Source organism: Loxodonta africana, chromosome 22, assembly GCF_030014295.1.
Source record: "Loxodonta africana isolate mLoxAfr1 chromosome 22, mLoxAfr1.hap2, whole genome shotgun sequence".
In the NCBI taxonomy this organism is placed as follows: domain Eukaryota; kingdom Metazoa; phylum Chordata; class Mammalia; order Proboscidea; family Elephantidae; genus Loxodonta; species Loxodonta africana.
Genome location: NC_087363.1, coordinates 21664203 through 21681901, shown reverse-complemented (window position 1 = coordinate 21681901; position 17699 = coordinate 21664203). Strand labels below are relative to the sequence as shown.

The 17699-nt window shown below is 49.5% G+C and overlaps 1 protein-coding gene across 1 annotated transcript in view; it reads left to right on the top strand.

Annotated features, from left to right (window-relative positions):
- The window catches only part of DOCK3 (dedicator of cytokinesis 3), a 572157-nt gene that overhangs the window by 542034 nt on the left and 12424 nt on the right, over positions 1–17699 (top strand). Inside the window, exons 39-49 of the mRNA XM_064274461.1 lie at positions 738–824; positions 2211–2315; positions 5988–6129; positions 7147–7313; positions 7467–7553; positions 8017–8196; positions 8828–8911; positions 9028–9144; positions 11494–11615; positions 12803–12941; positions 13459–13606. Coding sequence (XP_064130531.1) covers positions 738–824; positions 2211–2315; positions 5988–6129; positions 7147–7313; positions 7467–7553; positions 8017–8196; positions 8828–8911; positions 9028–9144; positions 11494–11615; positions 12803–12941; positions 13459–13606 — 1378 coding nt within the window. The remainder of the gene's footprint in view (positions 1–737; positions 825–2210; positions 2316–5987; positions 6130–7146; positions 7314–7466; positions 7554–8016; positions 8197–8827; positions 8912–9027; positions 9145–11493; positions 11616–12802; positions 12942–13458; positions 13607–17699) is intronic.

Below are 17699 nucleotides of genomic sequence, written 5' to 3'. Positions count from 1 at the left end.
AGTTAAGAGAAGAAGGAAATGGGCCATACTGTCCCTTAATGAAGGCTACTGCAACTCTCCCCAGAAAGCCCTAGGCTGGGCCTGTTGCCATAACAGACACCACACCACAGAAGCAGCCTGGGATCTAACTAGGCAAAGATCTTCTGAAGCCTAGTTTAAGGTTTGAATCTTTCCAAAAAGGACATTTGCCAGGCCTGCTACCAAGTCCTTGAGTAGTCACTTCCTGCTTGGTCTCCAGACCTGTTTTTGAAATCAGGTGGTCTTAGCTTAGAGGTCAGCATCTCCTTTATTAACTCATTAAATTAATAAAGATTTAAATAAATCTTTATTGAGTACTTGTTACATGCCTGGTACTGCTCTAGGCTTTGAGGATAAAGTAAATAAAATGAACAGGGTTCCTGCCCTCATGTAGTTGATTATCTCCTTGAGACTGAGACAACAAAAAAAATTTTTTTTTTTAGATAAGACAAGTTCAGAGCAGTGGGGCAGAGAGGTGGTCAGGGAGGGCTCTTAGAGGTGGAGACTTTTGAACAGAGCCCTAAAAGATGTGCCTTCAGTTAGACGACCATAGTTCTGGATGTCATACTCCACAAATTGATTTTGAGCATTTGTTCTTTGTGATGTGAGTTGGAGCTAGCAGGAGGCCTTTTATTATGTCCTCTCCTGTGTTTGATGTGGGCTTGTGCCATTCTGAGGATGCCTGAGGTGCTGAAGCCTTGTTCCTGTTTATGACACAGAGCTGGGAGTTTGGGATTCCACTGTGCAGGGAGCTGGCATGTCAGTACGAGAGCCTCTACGATTATCAGAGCCTCAGCTGGATCCGGGTGAGCCTTGCCCCTTCCCCCACCCCAGCCCTGCTGCAAGGTGCCAGGCCTTCCTGGCATCAGTTTCTGAATGAGCATTCACGATAGGCCCAGCCTTTGGTTTAGTGCTGTGGGTTGTACAGCAGAAGCAGAGACTAAGGTTCCTGCCCTCAAGGCACTTATGGTCTGGCTAAGGAACCAAAACACACGCCTGCCAAAGAGTTATATAATCTAGACTCCAAGAGTTGCTGGTGCCCAGGGAAGGGAGAGCCAGCATAGGCAGGATAGGATGGGAGGGAGGTGTGTTCAAGAAAGAGGTGACATCATGAAGCTCAACATCATGAAGAAGCTTTTTCTTACATGGCTTTGTTCAGGGACACTTCACTAAAAAAACTATTAGAGCTTTCCCTGCTTTGGCTTGTGGTTACTTTAAAGCACCTTTTCCTTGCTTCATTGAAGCAAAATATTCAAAAGATAAGCCAAATGTCCCCTAGACTTTGAAGGTCTCCACCAAATTTATTTCTGGTTGCTGGTGCGATATTCAAAATCATAACAGCTGCTGAATTCATTGGCCGAGAGCTCAGCAGCCTCAGCTGACCCTCCCCCTGCACCCTCGTCTATGTGGCTAACTGTCCTCTGTTCCCTGATCAGTGATTTGAATTTGTACCTAGATGACAGGTATGGACCTCTAGAAGTAGCTTCTTGACCAGTCTTTGGAGACTGCTGCTTCCTGGCAGGCTGGCTTGATTGAATGCAGTAGAAACTTCCCAAAGTTTCAGAGAGTTTTTCTGAACCAGAAGCTAAGTCAGTCAAGACTGAAAAACTTACCTACCCTGATAACACCAGGCATCATGGATATTAGTTTATTCTCAAAGCTAAAAACTGGGACCAGTACCGGTGATGCTGGCAAAGGAGCCCTCCTCACTCAGGCCGTTAGTATCTTTAGTCATATGTTGATGAGCAAGAGCAGATGCAGTTGGACTGATGCACACTGGAGCTGAGAATTGCTGTTAGCCAGCTACAAACAATACTAGCCAGGAGTCAACCCATGTAGTGAGTGTCAGTCAAACCCAGGAATCCCTGGGCAGAAAAAGTCCATGTAAACATGTGGCCCCAGGAACAGGGGTTGGTCCACCCACTGGGAAGGATAGTCAAGCAGCTGGACTCAGTTACAGCAGGCAGTTTTTCCCAATCCCACTGTCAGATGGTGATGGAGAAGGCGGGCTTCCTCTTCCATGATGCGGCTTCCCGAACAAAGGCTGATCATGGCTAGGAGCTCACTTCCTTCTTATCTAGTTACCATGATCCCTTTCCAGAAGACAGTGACCGCTTGGGAGTAGGAGAACTTGCTTTGGATGCCAACAATAGTCAAGCCAGCCTAAAGGCAACTGCCTTTCTCATTCACAGAAAATGGAAGCCAGCTACTATGACAACATCATGGAGCAGCAGCGCCTGGAGCCTGAGTTCTTTCGTGTCGGCTTCTATGGCAGGAAATTTCCCTTCTTCCTTCGGGTGAGTCCATTCAGACAGCCATGAAAACTTACATCATATTTTACACAAAATTCATTTATATCCTGTGTTTGTTCATGTTCTCCCCCTCCCTCCCTGCTTCCTTCTTTCTCTCTCTCTGCCTTTTTGCTTATTCTACTGAATATTTCTTTTCAAAGGACTAACCAGTCAACAGATGACTTTATTTGACTGAACAGGCTGCCAACCTTAGACTTTTTTTTAATGTTGTATTATTCTGTAGCTACTAGGGATGGCGGGGGGAGAGGGCTTCTTACCAAATCAACTGAGTTCCTGCAGGAAGTGATCAGAGTCTGAGAATGCCCCACAGGTATGTTTAGAAACCTTCTAGTTTCTGCCACCAGTGCCTAGAATCCTCTATCATGGCTATTCTCAGCCAGACTGGGTGCCAGCACAGCCCTGACCTGAACAGTAGGCTGGCTGTTGGGGTTTGTCATCTAAGACAGTGGTTCTCCTCCTGGTCATACTGCACACTGCACCACCAGGGTGGAGAGCTGCTGGCTTAAGAGAAAACAGAGGCCAGTCCACTTGGCCCCTGGATCTCTGCAGGGGCTGCCAAGCAGGAAAAGCCTCTAAGAAGTCAGTTCTCTGACTCAGGATGGCAACAGCCAATTCTCTACACCATTTATTTCCTGGAAGGCTTGGCTGAGATGTAAGCAGAGTGGAAGGAATGGCTGAGCATGATGAACTGACATCAGCCAAACTGTAGTGATTTTCTTCTTCATTCAGCACATTTTAGAGGCTCTGGGAGGAGTTAGGCTGGGCCTGTAGGCTGGAGCCCAGAGGGCATTGTTCTCAGATGACCGAAATGCCACTGTGTGTGAAGGGTCCCTAGGGCTACAGTTGAGACCTATGAGGAGTTCTGATTGTTCCCAGTTGCAGTTTCTTATTAAAGCTATGAGCAGCGTTAACATGTCTAAGGGAGCTGCTGGGAACATTCATAGGGACCCCTATGATATGCTGGGATCCCATCTTTTTGGAGAAATTGCTTTATCCAATGAGCAATACAAGCTTCTTATCACATTGAGGGTCAACTGGGTTTAATGACTCCTTCAGTAAAGCTGGTCTGCTAGCAACAGAGTCCAGGCTAACCACATTTCAAATGTAAGGCAGGTCATCGTGCCCTTCTCCTAGCAGTAATCATCCTTGGCTAAAAGGAAAAATGATTTGTGTGAGAACTAGTGCTGCTGACAGGGACAGCAAGCACACTCTGCCTAATTGTGACCCCAGTTAGGTCTAGTTGTACTCCAGAGGGGTGTTGTTAGTACCAGAATGGAAAGTAGTAGAGGAACTTTGTCAGGAGAACTGGGCCTACTTCATTCTGTAGTAGCCAACCAGCCCAGGCATTTCAGAAGTGACATGTTGACCAGCCTCATCAGCAGAGATCATAAAACAGCAACAGAGGTAAAGGGCAGCAGAAGAGGAGTAAGGAATTGTATGAGAATTAGAAATCAGAAGCATCTCTAGAAAGTCGTTCGTCAGACTAATGATTCTGCCCTGTAACTTGCTCCTTTCTCATTTTATCTTTATTGTCATTTTACTCTCCTTGTCTCGTCCAACAGTTTGTACACCATAAGCTAGATTTTTACTCAACAACATCATTATTTTGGATATTACAAAGCCAGGTCTCTGTTTCTGTCCCCTCCAAGCAGGAGCACTCCTTCCTGGTCCAGCCCAGTCCTTACTCCTCATGCTCACATCAAGGTACATCAGTGTCTCAGAGCTCTCAGAGCTTTCAGACAAGTAGAACCTGATAGGCATTGCTCACAGGTAACAGTCTGAATGTTCAAACGTGGTTTTATCGGGCTTCGGGAATGGAAGAGGAATAACAAGGGTACTAGGAATTGTCCCTCCTCATCTCCATACAAGGAGCAGCCTCTGGCAGCTGTGACTTGTGCATACAGATCCCCCTGTCTGACCACATGTTACCTTCCGTTCGTTGCCTTTCTGGATTCATCTGTGGGAAATGGAATAAGTCCCAGTCAGGGGCAGTTGTTTGCCTTATAGATGGCAAGGTCAAAGTACAAAGCAGTGGCAGCCAGATCTGTCTCTTGTGGTGTGCTGGGACCCTCGTCCAGGTGAAGGTGAGCCCAACAGCCAGCTTCAAGGTCAGTGCTGTGTGCCTACCTTCTGCTGGGCCTTCCCCAGAAGGCTAGGCTACTCCCTCACCATCCCTGAGTATGCAGGCCATCTATTACTTTAGCTCTGTCAGCTTGGTTTCTCTGGACCATCTGCCTGCCTCCCCTCACAAATGCGATTATCTACTAATCTGCCTGGAGAGAAAAACATACGGCCCTCCCTTCTTAGGGGCATTTCTATTTCTCTTCATTTGATCCATGAACAGACACTAGTGAGGGCTGTGTATATATGAGTGAACACAAAAAGCATGTTCTTCACAATTACCTTCTTGGCCAGTGCTGCTTATCAAGCAGAGACCTGAGAAATGTCTGTCCTTTGACTCAAGTGCTCTGTTACACTGGAGAGCCTGGTCCTGTCAACCTTGACTTCCCTCTGGTCTTGCCCTTCCATTCTGACCCATCCCAACTGTGGCACAGCTTAGCCGAGTTCTCCCATAGTAAGAGGGCGGAAATCCTATTCCTGAGAAGGTTGAAGTCCTCTGAGGCCTGGCTGTGATCAGCCCTGTCCTGGAAAACATACAGCTGGCCCTGTGGAGCCTCTCTATCCCCCTTCTGAAGACATGTTAGGAGGGGCTGCCAATGCTGACACTACTATGTCACAGTGACTGGTGAGGCAGCTGGGCAGACAGACAGATGTCACCAGCAGGCTTCAGAGGGATTTCCTCTAGCCACGCACTCAGGTCCATCTGTGAGGCAGGCAGAGCAGCAAGATTGGGGATGCCTTGTCATGACTTCATTCCACAAAGAGAAAAACTGAGACCTAATCCACACCAAATGTGAAGTAAAGCAAGGCTTTAATGTTTAGTTAGAATGATGTCAGCATGTTCTGTTGACACATTTGCCAAGGAATTTGTTGCCAAGGGGACTTATTAATGCACTAACCAATTACCTAATGCCTGCTTGGTTCTGGGCAATATTTAGGCTGTTTTTCCCAGCTGACAAAAGTGATTCTTCAAAAACACTCACCTGAGCACTCCCCTGCGTAAAATTATTCCACGGGACTCATGGAAATCACTCTTTGGCGCACGGTATCTCTGTGGTTAGCCTCACAGTCCTCTTTAGCCATCCTTCTACCAGTTCTCCACACACACCTTCTCCCCAACTGCACCTTTTCCTGTCCTGGCATTGCCGCCCTGGTTGTTACTGCACCCACCTGAATTGCCCTTGCCCACTCTTCTCTACCAAGCTAACCCAGGTTGTCCTTTCAGGACTCTTTTCAAGCATGGCTTTTCCCAAAATCCCACCCCCACCTTACATCCCTTCCTAGACGACGTGCCTCGACCACCTCTGAGCTTCCCTGCAGCCTGCACCCCACCCCGTGGCTGCCACACAGTGCAGTTCCCCTTCTCCAGCATCATTTCCCGCGGGGCAGCCACTGAGGACTGTGCCCCATGCCTGCCATAGGGCCTAGTATGGAGGGAGCTCCTAGGGTATCTGTGGGGTGAGCAACTGTTGACTCCCCTGAGGAAATGGGGAGCTGTGGGGCAAAGTGTAGAGCATGCTTTCGTGTTTGTGGCAGAACAAAGAGTATGTGTGCCGAGGCCATGACTACGAGCGGCTGGAGGCCTTCCAGCAGAGGATGCTCAGTGAGTTCCCACAGGCCGTCGCCATGCAGCACCCCAACCACCCTGATGACGCCATCCTTCAGTGCGACGCCCAGTGTATCTTTTGACATTCAGTGGGGGAGGGGGTCTGGGCCCTGGGAGAAGAAGCCCACCTAGCCAGCTACCCCCAGCCATGTCGTCAGCCTTACAGGCTAGGCACCACCCATAAATCCTAAGCCAGAATGTGTCCTCATTACAGAGCCCACACTTCACAAGGCATTCATGCCTCATAGAGGCAGTAGCATGCCCTTAGCCTTGGGCGGCCTAGTTACTGGCAAGGCTGAGACCGTCACTCGGGCTGACTGCTACCAGCAGTTTAGCCCCACGCAGCCCTTTGAGAGGCCTGTCCAGCCAGCTGGGAGCAGTCATTGTGAATAGGAGTCAAACCAGGGCTCTTGCCACAGGGATCCCATCAGTACCCTGCTCCATTCTCCTGTATACTGTTATTGTCTCTAGTCTTTGTCAGGTAGACTGGGGCAGAGCCCAGGGATGAAGGCTGGGGGAATGGTGACTGCCTGTGATCTTGGTGGCGCTTCTGAGTCTGAATGCCTGCCCCTCACCCCCTCTCACAGTCTCCTTGGAGACCAAATGGCACTTGCCATGACTGTGACAAAGTTGTTCCAGAGAGGTGAGGACAAGCAGACACCCATCTGCTGTCTTCACAAAGACTCCAAATAGTATTTTATTAAAAGGTTGCTTTGCAGTAAATACAGTGGGCAGGCCCAGTCCTTTGCAACCTCCTCTCACTTCTTTGGGCTAGGATCCACATTCTCCTGACCTCCTCCCCTTCTTTGTTAAAAGGGTACTGGAGAACACTTGATGGTTGACATCTCACCTTGGCTGAGTGCTCAAGACACTCACTACTGGAGTGGGGTTGGCGGGAATAGAATGGGGAGATTTGGTCTAACTGTGCTTGGGTCTGATCTGCCCTCGAGATACCCCTGCCTCACCTATTGCTGCCAGGAGGAAACAAGGGCTATGGTGCTCTTCTCTCCCTTGTGAAGTCAGCAGAGGCCAGCCAATCAGCGTCCTTCTCTTTGGCAAGTCTGGGTTTTCCCTTCACTTCCTGCCCAGACTTGCAGATCTATGCAGTGACGCCCATTCCCGATTATGTGGATGTTCTGCACATGGATAGGGTCCCTGATCGTGTCAAAAGCTTCTACCGTGTCAACAATGTGAGGAAATTCCGGTATGACAGGCCTTTTCACAAAGGCCCAAAGGACAAGGAGAATGAATTCAAGGTGAGCAAATTGAGGAAAGTAGAGGCTGTGCCCACAGCAAGCCCCAGGGCAAGCCCCACATTCTCAGGAAGTTATCACTGTAGCATCCCTCAGGCAGGTGGGATGTGCTGGAATTTACCTAACAGCCTGCACCTGCCTGTGCCCTCCCTGCAGAGCCTGTGGATCGAGCGCACCACACTGACCCTGACCCACAGCTTACCTGGCATCTCTCGATGGTTCGAAGTGGAGCGGAGGGAACTGGTGAGATGCATCTTGGCTAGGGCTGAGCTTCACAGCTGCTCCCGCAGCCCGAGCTCTGGGGACCCCTCTCTAAGGACTGAAGAACGAAAGAGATCTTGGGCTACCTGTCTGGCCTAGACTCCCACACACTAGTGCTATGCTGGGGGCTTTGTGTATCTTCTCTCATTTAATCCACACAACACCCCTGAAGGCAAGTATTTTTAATCTCCCATTTTACAAATGAGGAAAACTAGTTCTGAGGTTCGGGAAGCCAGAGCTCTCTGACTTCAGAACTGGTGCTCTTCACAGTTTGCTGCACTTCCATGTGCCTACAAGTCAGAAAAGTAGAAAGGGCCCAGGGAGTCTCAGGTCCACAGGAACAAGGAAGAAGATTTAGCATCGAAGCCTTAGATCTTTGCTTTCAGGAATGTCATAAGCAGTTGTCGTCATCCCTGGGTTGACACCGTGTGCTGTGTGCCCCCAGGTGGAGGTGAGCCCTCTGGAGAATGCCATCCAAGTGGTTGAGAATAAGAACCAGGAGCTGCGGGCCCTGATTAGCCAGTATCAGCACAAGCAGGTACACAGCAACATCAACCTACTCAGCATGTGCCTGAATGGTGTCATCGATGCAGCCGTCAATGGGGGCATTGCGCGCTACCAGGAGGTGAGCTGGAGCCCTGGACCCAACCTACTCAGGGAGCCTGGCTGGGAAGGCTGTTCTCAAGTTCCTCTTTTTGAGACTCCAGCCTCCTCCCCACAAGGCAGCCTTCCCAACTTGCCTTCTCCTCGCCGTGGCTTGGCCGACTTTGGATGGCTTTGGATAAGGCCCAGTCTCCCTGCCACTCATGATTTCTGTACCATAGCTCTCTGGTGGGGGTCTTTTCTTCCTTTTTGTTTTCTGAACACTATAACAGCTGGGTAATCCATCTAATTATGGGAGGGTGTTAGTGACCTCTAAGGGGAACCCTGGAGCCCTGCCAGCCCTTTGTGGGAAGCGAATTGTGGGCTAGCTAAGAGGCCAGCCCTCATTCCCAGGCCACCAGCTCTGTCTGCCCTACCCGGGCCATCCAGGCCCCATGAGGGACTGGGACAAGCATCTAGGCTTAGATGACTCAGCCACCTTCAGTCCTTCTCAGCCACAAAAAGCACAGCTCTGATTGCAGAAGGTTCAAACAGGCTAGGGGTGTGCTAGTGTGTACTCTTGTCAGGAGGCAGCCCCTTCGTACTCAAGTCTCCTAGGCCCCATCTAAGTAGTAGCCCGTGAAGTCTGCCTGACTCAGCCTTTCCTCTCACAGGCCTTCTTTGATAAAGATTACATCACCAAGCACCCAGGAGACGCCGAGAAGATCGCTCAGCTCAAGGAGCTCATGCAGGAGCAGGTACATCTTACACAGCCTGGAGGCCAGGGACCAGGCGGCGAAGGCCGTGCACTGTAGAATACCTGCTGTTCTCTGGCTGCTGCCCAGTTAACAGAGTTAACCTCTTACCCTGCTAGGTCCACATCCTTGGCATCGGGCTGGCAGTACATGAGAAGTTTGTGCACCCAGAAATGCGGCCTCTGCATAAGAAGCTGATTGATCAGTTTCAGATGATGCGGTCCAGCCTCTACCATGTAAGCTGATCCCTGTCCTGCCCGCACTGTGTTACAACCAGGCATCACTCCCTCCAGACCCGTGCAACAAACCAAAGAAAAGTGTTGCAGGGCATGGGAAGGAGAAGCTATTCCCTGCCACAGAGGGGCAGGAGGCAGGGTGGGTGCTGTATCCAGGGAACAGATAACTGTCCCTCACTCCCTGTCTGAGGAAGAGTCAGATTCAAGGAACAAGAACATGTTTCAAGGCACATGAGGAAGAAAAGAGCTAAAATTTATAGCCCACGTAAAGGGACCTCTTGGGGGTATTTTTTATCCCAGAAGCCTAGAGAGATAAAGCATGACCTGACCCATGTCTTTCTCCTCGTCTCCTTCCTTCCCATCTCTCCCTCTTCATACTCTCTTCTCCTTTCTCTTTCCCATCTCTTCACCCTTCTCCTCTAACTCCCTTTCTTCCTCCCACCCTCTTCCACCCAACTTCCTCCAACATGTCTGGTAACCCCGGGCTCATATCAGAGAAGGCCTAGGGTGTTCAGTACTTCGATGTTGGTTGCTCTTTGAGGGATCAGACAGGTTCCAGGCCTGATCCAGGCCCCAGAAGATCTCCCTGACTTGGTGGGGTGGAAAACCTGCTTGCTCTGAGGCATCCACAGCAGGATTTGGCCCAAGGACTTAAGCACACAGGGAGAGCCTGTATGCCAAGACAAATTCCTGCCCTCCCCCCTGGGAGGGGGGGTCTTGCACACAATGCAGACTGGCTGAGAATAGGGTTTAAGTGGTCCTGAGCCCCCTGTTCACATACTCTCACCCCATTTACAGCCATAGGGCTGACTCCAAGTATTTTCTAGAGAAGTCTTCCTGCTAAACCAGCTGGCTCCCAGGCCTCAAGGGCTGTAAGCCCAGTTACTTCCTGCCACTTAGCACCCAGACAAAGCCCTCTCCTCATTTCCCATGACCAGTGGGTAGAAATGGCAAGCAGGCAAGGGAATAGAGCTGTTCCATGCTGGGCCAGGCTATTGGACATGAAATTCTCCTTCAGGGATGGCCACTGGCCACAGAGACTCTGTGGAGTCTGGACCACACAGGCTCAGAAGCCTGACCTCTTTTGGGCTGACCTGCCTTGTTGGATGCTAGAGGTTCTAGTCATCTCCAGGCCCCCAGTATAGATGTTGGCCAGTTTCCACAAGTGTGGACAGCCTGAAAAGTAAAGACAGAGAGGAGCTTGTCTGTAGTTTGAAAGGTGGAGACATTTCACCCTTCTGTAACGATTCCCCCATAGTACGTCAAGGTGAAACATGCCAGCAAAGTCTTAGGTTTCCTCTTAAAATTAGGGTATCCATTTAGTGAAGAACCTGGGTAATGTCACCGAATCTGACTATCTCTCATGCCACTGCGCCTCCTACTGGTAGTTAGGTGAGAGCTCAGTGCTTGTCTGGTCCCTGTTCTCTGCAGCTTCCTGTCACAGTAGGTGGCCCAGGCCGGTTAGAACCTGGCTGCTGCGAAGGTTCCCTCCCAGGCAGACAGTTAGGACAAAGGTTCATCCACTCACATGGAGATCTCCAGTGTGCACACATGGAGGCCTCCTCTCTGGCTGTAGAAGGACATTTGAGCCCTCCTCCTGCTTTGAAAGAAGGGGGTGGAAAACCTGCTGCTTCTTCAGACCAACGACCAATGCAGAAACAGCCCCAGTGCACTTAGGATTGTGAAGGACTTGAGGAAACGTGGACAGTTGTGTTTCCTTTCCTCAGAGTTGCAAACAGGAACATAAACCAACCTGTTGTCACCCAGAAGGGCGTGAAATCAGAAGTTTCTGCCAAGAAATCTGTGTACTTTATAAGAGTTTAATTATGCTAAAATAGAACTGTGCTCCTTTTCAATTACTGACACCAGGTTTTTGCATCTTATCTCCCCATAGACTGTGCCACAGTCAAATCAACCCAGGTCACTCAGAGCTGGGCCATTTAGCAATCCAGTAAAACCCAGCCCAAGCCTTATGTAAGAGATGGCACTGATTGACAGGAGACAATCAGCCCTTCTTCTCCTGCTTTCCGATTCTTGTTCTACCTATTCCGCAGTGAGGGAGCCTATAGACAGCATTCCTGTGAGCTCAGACCAACTTCAGCTTCTCTTGATGGGTCAGCTCAGGGCCCCATGGCCTCTGGTCTAGGCTCCACTGTGTGGTTAGAAGGGTGTTTCAGTTGTGAAGGGGTCATTGCCCAAAAGAAGTTAGCAGTTCAGGTTCAGCCAACAGTATATGGTTCTTTTTTTTTTCCATTTAGATTTTCTCCCACCAGCCAGTTCTTCCCTCCTGCCCTTTAATTACATATTTATTCTTTACTTTCTGTTGAAGGGACGTTTATTTCTTAACAGGAATTTCCAGGTTTGGACAAGCTAAGTCCTGCGTGCTCAGGCACCAGCACCCCGCGGGGAAATGTTCTGGCATCCCATAGTCCCATGAGCCCTGAGAGCATCAAAATGACCCACCGGCACAGGTACGGCCTCAGAACTAGGGAGGGTCCCCTCCACAGAGGAAGTCTGACTGTCAAGGGTCAGAGTACGGAAGTCCTATATAGCGCTGTGTGTATTCACTCAAGTGCCCTCTTACTGCACACAGCAAACACTTACCCAACTCCTGCCACAGGACTCACACTCTACATCCAGCCAGCCACTAGTCTGGGTGACAGAAGGGTACACATGGTATTGTGGAAACGGGCCATTTGGAGTAAGTCTTGAAAGAAAAGTAGAAGTTTGTAAGGCAGAGAAGAGTTCGGATTAGGAACATGATGGAGATCCAGGGAGAGTAACTGACATTTGCAGAAGCTTCCAGATGTGAGCAAGCCAGCCTGGTCAGCATTGTGCATAGAGCCGAGTGGTTGAGGCTCAGGATTCCAGGGCCTGGGAGGGGGCCAGAACCAGCTCTGAATGTGCCTTGTCCTTTTAGGCTTTTGGTCTTGAGGAAGGTTTTAAGAAAAAGGACAATCTGGTAATATAGGCATCCAAGTATGGCTGCTCTGGACTCAGTAAAGGCCAGGCCAGGGGAGAAGGCCACTGAGGGGAGCCCCTCACTTGGGTTTATTGTCCATTGTGAGCAGCAAGTCAGTACAGAGTGGCCACTCACTACATGAGAAAGAATGAATGAATGAGGGGCTACCTGCTATTGACAGGCAGAGGAGAGCTGTTGGTAAGCCTTTGGCTACAGATGTGGAAGGAAGCCCGCAGATAGTTCACAGCCAGCTATTTTGATAGCTTCCCCTCTGACCTAGGAGCAGATCCTATCATGGTGTGGGCCGGGTACGGGCACTGACTCAGACTGACAGCCCATAGCAAGGAAGACCTGAGATCCTTGACCTGGTTCAGCGTATCTCTCTTTCATTCCTTCTCAGAAACTGCTGATGGTTTGAGTGAGACTGAGTGGCCATGTACCATTTAACTCCAGGTAGAGGCCATGCCAGTCCAGCCATCATTGACCCTCCTAGAACAGGGGCCCCCAAGCAGCAGGGTGATGCTCAGAACTGCTCCAGGGCTCAGATGGGCCTGAGCATTGGCCAGGAACCCTCCAAACGATTTGTGTCTGAGGCTGGGAATGACTTTTTCACACATTGCCTTCCACTGTCCCCCACCACCCAGCATGGTGTCTCTGCTCCAGGCCTGACTCTCGCCTATTCTCTCTTGCTTGCAGCCCCATGAACTTGATGGGAACAGGACGCCATTCATCATCCTCTCTCTCTTCACATGCATCTAGTGAAGCGGGAAACATGGTGATGCTGGGCGACAACACCATGGGCGAGGCTCCCGAGGACCTGTACCACCACATGCAGGTACCAAAGCTGTCCAAGGAGAATGGGCCAGGGTACCAGGCCTGGAGGACTCGCCTTTATGCTGGCTGCTCTGGTCAGACGGTTGGCAGTGCTGCCTAGTACTCTAGTCCCTGAATGCAGAATACTCCCTACTGGAACTAGCAAACCTTCACACTACCGCAAGTGTCCGTTCCCAGGCCTTACTCCCAAGAAGGGAACTCAGTTGCAGCCCTGGCTGCTCTCTGAAATCCCTTGGGAAAGCTCCTCTGCCAGATGGCCCTCTTGTCTGGCAGTTGTAACAGCTGAGTCCTGCTTCCTCCATGAGCACCATCAGCAGGGCCCACCCAACAGCCATGGCCTGTGTGGGTGGGGGGGGTGACCGCTTGTGCTGGCCATCAGGCTGGCCTCTACCAGGGCCCAGGGTGTAGCATGAGACACCAGGTCTGGGCACTTCGGAGCATGAAGAAGCAGACTCTGAGCCAGCTCTAGAGTCCTGGCCACTCATACCTCTGTCCTGCTGACTTTTTTCCCTTTGCAGCTCGTGTATCCCAACCCCAGGTACCAGGGCTCAGTCACCAACGTATCTGTTCTGTCCTCATCCCAGGCAAGCCCTTCTTCCTCCAGCCTGAGTTCCACTCACTCAGCACCATCTCAGATGATTACCTCTGCCCCTTCCAGTGCCCGAGGTAAGGATGGCAGAGCAGAGCTTGCAGAGGGGAGAGGAGAGGGCCTTGTGAGCCCCACTCACCCTCCTCTCACCTGTGGCTGTACCTTTGAGAGTGACCCACGACTTAAAGAATGCTCACCTGTGCTTTCGGCACTAAGGAACTTGACAGTACCTGCCTCCATATCTCTCTCTGGCTGGCTTCAGACCCTGCACTGAGCAGCGGTTGGAGCTGTGCCTAGATAAGAAAAAAAAACCCAGTTTTTTTAGATACCAGCCATCATATCTCCACCTCAGTAAGAGGACACACAGCCTGGGAGAAACTTCACTTCTTTCCCATTGAAATGTTTGCAAGAATAAAGGTCAAAATTAGGACAAAAAGTGAGTCTTTTGTCTTGAGGAATCAAGCATGATGACAGAGCATGAAAAGTAAATTTGAAAGCTAAAATTAACCCTGAAAAATGTTACCCTAAAACAATAACAACAACCGAAACAACCTTCTCCAGTTGGGAAAAGCTAAATTAGGACAGAAGACTCTGTAGAAAGCTACTTACTTTGCCAATTACTGCTTGATTTCTTATTCAATTGAATAAATATTGTTCTCTGAGAGCTGGCATCTTTTTCACATTCTGATCCTAGTTCCTGCAGTGGAATTTGATTCTCTGTCTGTTCAGATAGAAACACTTGCAGTGGAATGGAAATTAATCCTGGTAACAAAGATCTAATGCTTCCCAGGGTTGGCTCTGCAGGAAGGTAACAGGAGAGAGTGGTTTGAGCTTGCCAGCATTGGCCATTGCATCCAGGCTTCAGGGGGGAGGAGCAGTCTCCTCGTTGTTCTTCTCATCATTATGAAGACAAAGAGAAATACCACACACTGTGACTCAGAGGGTCCTTAAGGAAAGAAAAGCTCCTTCTCTGAAACACACACACACCTATAAGGCCCAGAGTAGCAGTGATGGAGAGAACGGGCACTGTGGCATGGTGGAGAGATGAGTGGCCACCTGGGAGAAGCCTAGGCTGAGGGTCGAGGGAAGAGGGGTGAGGTTGCAACAGGCACAGTCACAGACTCTCCCCTGAAGGATCCAGCCCAGCCCCTCATTTCCATGTGGGAAACAGGTCCAGTGAGAGAGACTTTAAGGCCACCTAGCCAGGCTGTGGAGCCCTGGTGGCACAGTAGTTAAGAGCTGGGCTGCTAAGCAAAAGGTTGGCAATTTGAATTCACCAACTGCTCTTTGGAAACCCTATGGGGCAGTTCTGCTCTGACCTGTAGGGTCGCTGTGAGTCGGAATTGACTCAGGTTAAGCCAGTCTGTGGCTAAACTGGATTTGGAGTACATAGCATTACACTCATCAGCCCGCAGTCCGATGCCCATCCCATTACCCATGCTGCCTTCCTAACATGGACTGTGGCATTCGGGAAAGGGGAGCCAGCATTTGGGAGTAGGCGTTTCTACTGAAGGGTTCAAGAAGACAAATGAACCAGCAAATTGGTACTTGCTGAAGATTTGTCAATATGTGAAGGCTGCAAATATAGAGAAGGAACAGGGATTTGTGTTAGAAAGAGGTCGAGAGGGATGGCTTTGGGAATAAAAAGGAAGGAGTTCCTGGGGAGTTAGCTGTGAAGATGTAGTGGAGGTTGGCATTTGCAGTGTTTTCAGGTAAATGCTCCTGAATAGAGCTGCAGAAACAGATTTTGTAATCCAGTCTGTTTCATTTTTCTGATACAGCATCTCTCTAAGATATGCTCAGCCATGTTGAAGTCTTTATCTGGGTATTCTTACTGAAGACATCTCTGAATCATGATTGCTGATAAAGACAGGGGCAGCGAAGATGGACATTTTAACTAAATTCCACCCTGACACTTCTTAGATGCTTTCTCTAGGCTGTGCCTGGTTCTCAGTGCCCTGGAGGAAACAAAGATGAGGAACAAGCAGGCCCTGCTGTCAGGTACTTCACAGACTAACTGTGACCACCTTTGCCCTTCCTGCTATCCATTTACTGATTTATTCACTCATCAAACATTTGTTGAGTGTTTAGTGAAGAATCCACGTGACTTCTGCCTCAGGAAGCACAACAGAGAGAAATGATTTTGTCCTGGTTTGGTAGCAACCCCTCTATTTCCAATGGCATGGTTAATGGCCCTTCCAGTTATCTGTTGCTACATAATAAACCACCCCAAAACGTAGTGGTTGAAAACAATTTAGTATATCTCTCACTATCCTGTAGGTTAACGAGGCTCACTGGGCAATTCTCACCTGGAGTTTCATGAACTTGCAGTCATGCATCTGTTGGGGCTGGAACCATCTAAAAGCTCTACTGAGCTGGACATCCAAGATAGCTCACTCACATGGCTGGCAGTTGAGGAGCTGTCGACCAGGAGCTCAGCTGGGGCTGTCAACCTTAGCACCTACATATATGGCCTTTCCACGTGGCTTGGGCTTCTCAGAGCATGGCAGCTGATTTTCCTCAGAGCAGGCATTCCAAGAGACCCCGACAGAAGCTGCAAGGCTTTTATTACCTGGCTTTGCAAGTCCCAGAATGTCCCTTTTCCCACATTCTATTGGCTAGTCAGTAGCTAAGGCCAACCCAGACTCCAGGGAGGGGAATGAGAATCTGCCTCACGATGAAGGGAATGGCATGAGCTTTATGGGAAGGAAGGCATTGATGATCCCTGTCTTTGGAGACAAGCTACCACAATGGCCAGACTCTACAATGCCATGTAGAGGAAGGCTGAAAGAAGTCCCTTCCCTTTCTGGGGTAGACATTCAGGGCAAAAGTAAACAAAATGGTAAAATAGAGCTGGGTCCCAGAGCAGAGAATGGTGACAAGGGCAGAGGCAATTAGAAAGAGCAGAAAGTCACTTCCAGGCCACAACATCCATGTAATCTGAGTACAGGCCCATCTGGAGAAAGCTGAGGGCCCAACATCTGTCTGTCAAGCACAGTGTCAGGCCCTATGAGAAAACATAAAACACTGTGGCACAGCAGCACACAGGAAGACTGACATTTTCAGGTGAATGTGGGAGATGCAGTAGTTGATGCTTAGGGTCACAGAGGGGAGGAGCAGTCCACTCTTGGAGTTTGAGGTCTGGTAGGGCAGGTGAGGGGAAGGCTTTCATGGAGAAGTTGATCTGGAGAGGGGTCCTTTGTACTGGTGTCACTTCCTCCACTCCCAGGAGTGGTCATGAGACCAAGTCCTTCCTTGTCATACCCATTGACCATTGGTTCCTTTTGCTTTGGAAAACTGAGATCAATGACCTGCAAGGCTCAATCTAAACTCTTTTAGGTCGGCAGCTCCCTCTGGTGGTCTAAAGGCTGATTGGAACTAGGAAATAGGAATTTTGAACGATCCTTTCGCGTAGCTCAGTCATGCTGTGGCTCAGCCTCCCTGGAGTTTACCAGGCTACAACTCAAGCAGTTCAAAACTTCAGTGAACACAGAAGCCCTGTGGTTGTTGCTGTTAGGTGCCTTCAAGTGGGTTCCAAATCATACCAACCCTATGTACAACAGAACGAAACACTGCCCAGTCCTGTGCCATCCTCACAATCATTGTTATGCTCAAGCTCATTGTTGCAACCACTGTATCGAGGGTTTTCCTCTTTTTTGCTGACCCGCTACTTTACTAAGCATGATGTCCTTTTCCAGGGACTGATCCCTGCTGGTAACATTGTTCAAAGTATGAAAGTATGAGAGACGGAGTCTTGCCATCCTTGTTTCTGAGGAGCATTCTAGCTGTATTTCTTCCAAGACAGAACTCTTCGTTCTTTTGGCACTCCATTGTATATTCAGTATTCTCTGCCAACACCATAATTCAAAGGCACTGATTCTTCTTCCATCTTCCTTGTTCATTGTCCATCTTTCACGTGCATATAAGGAGACTGAAAATACCATGGCTTGGGTCAGGCGCACCTTAGTCTTCAAGGTGACGTCTTTGCTTTTTAACACTTCAAAGAGGTCATTTGCAGCAGATTTGCCCAATGCAATGCATCCTTTGATTTCTCAACTTCTTCAGTGGGTGTTGATTGTAGGTCCAAGTAAAATGAAATCCTTGACAACTTCAGTCTTTTCTCTGTTTAACAAGATGTTGCTTATTGGTCCAGTTGTGAGGATTTTTGTT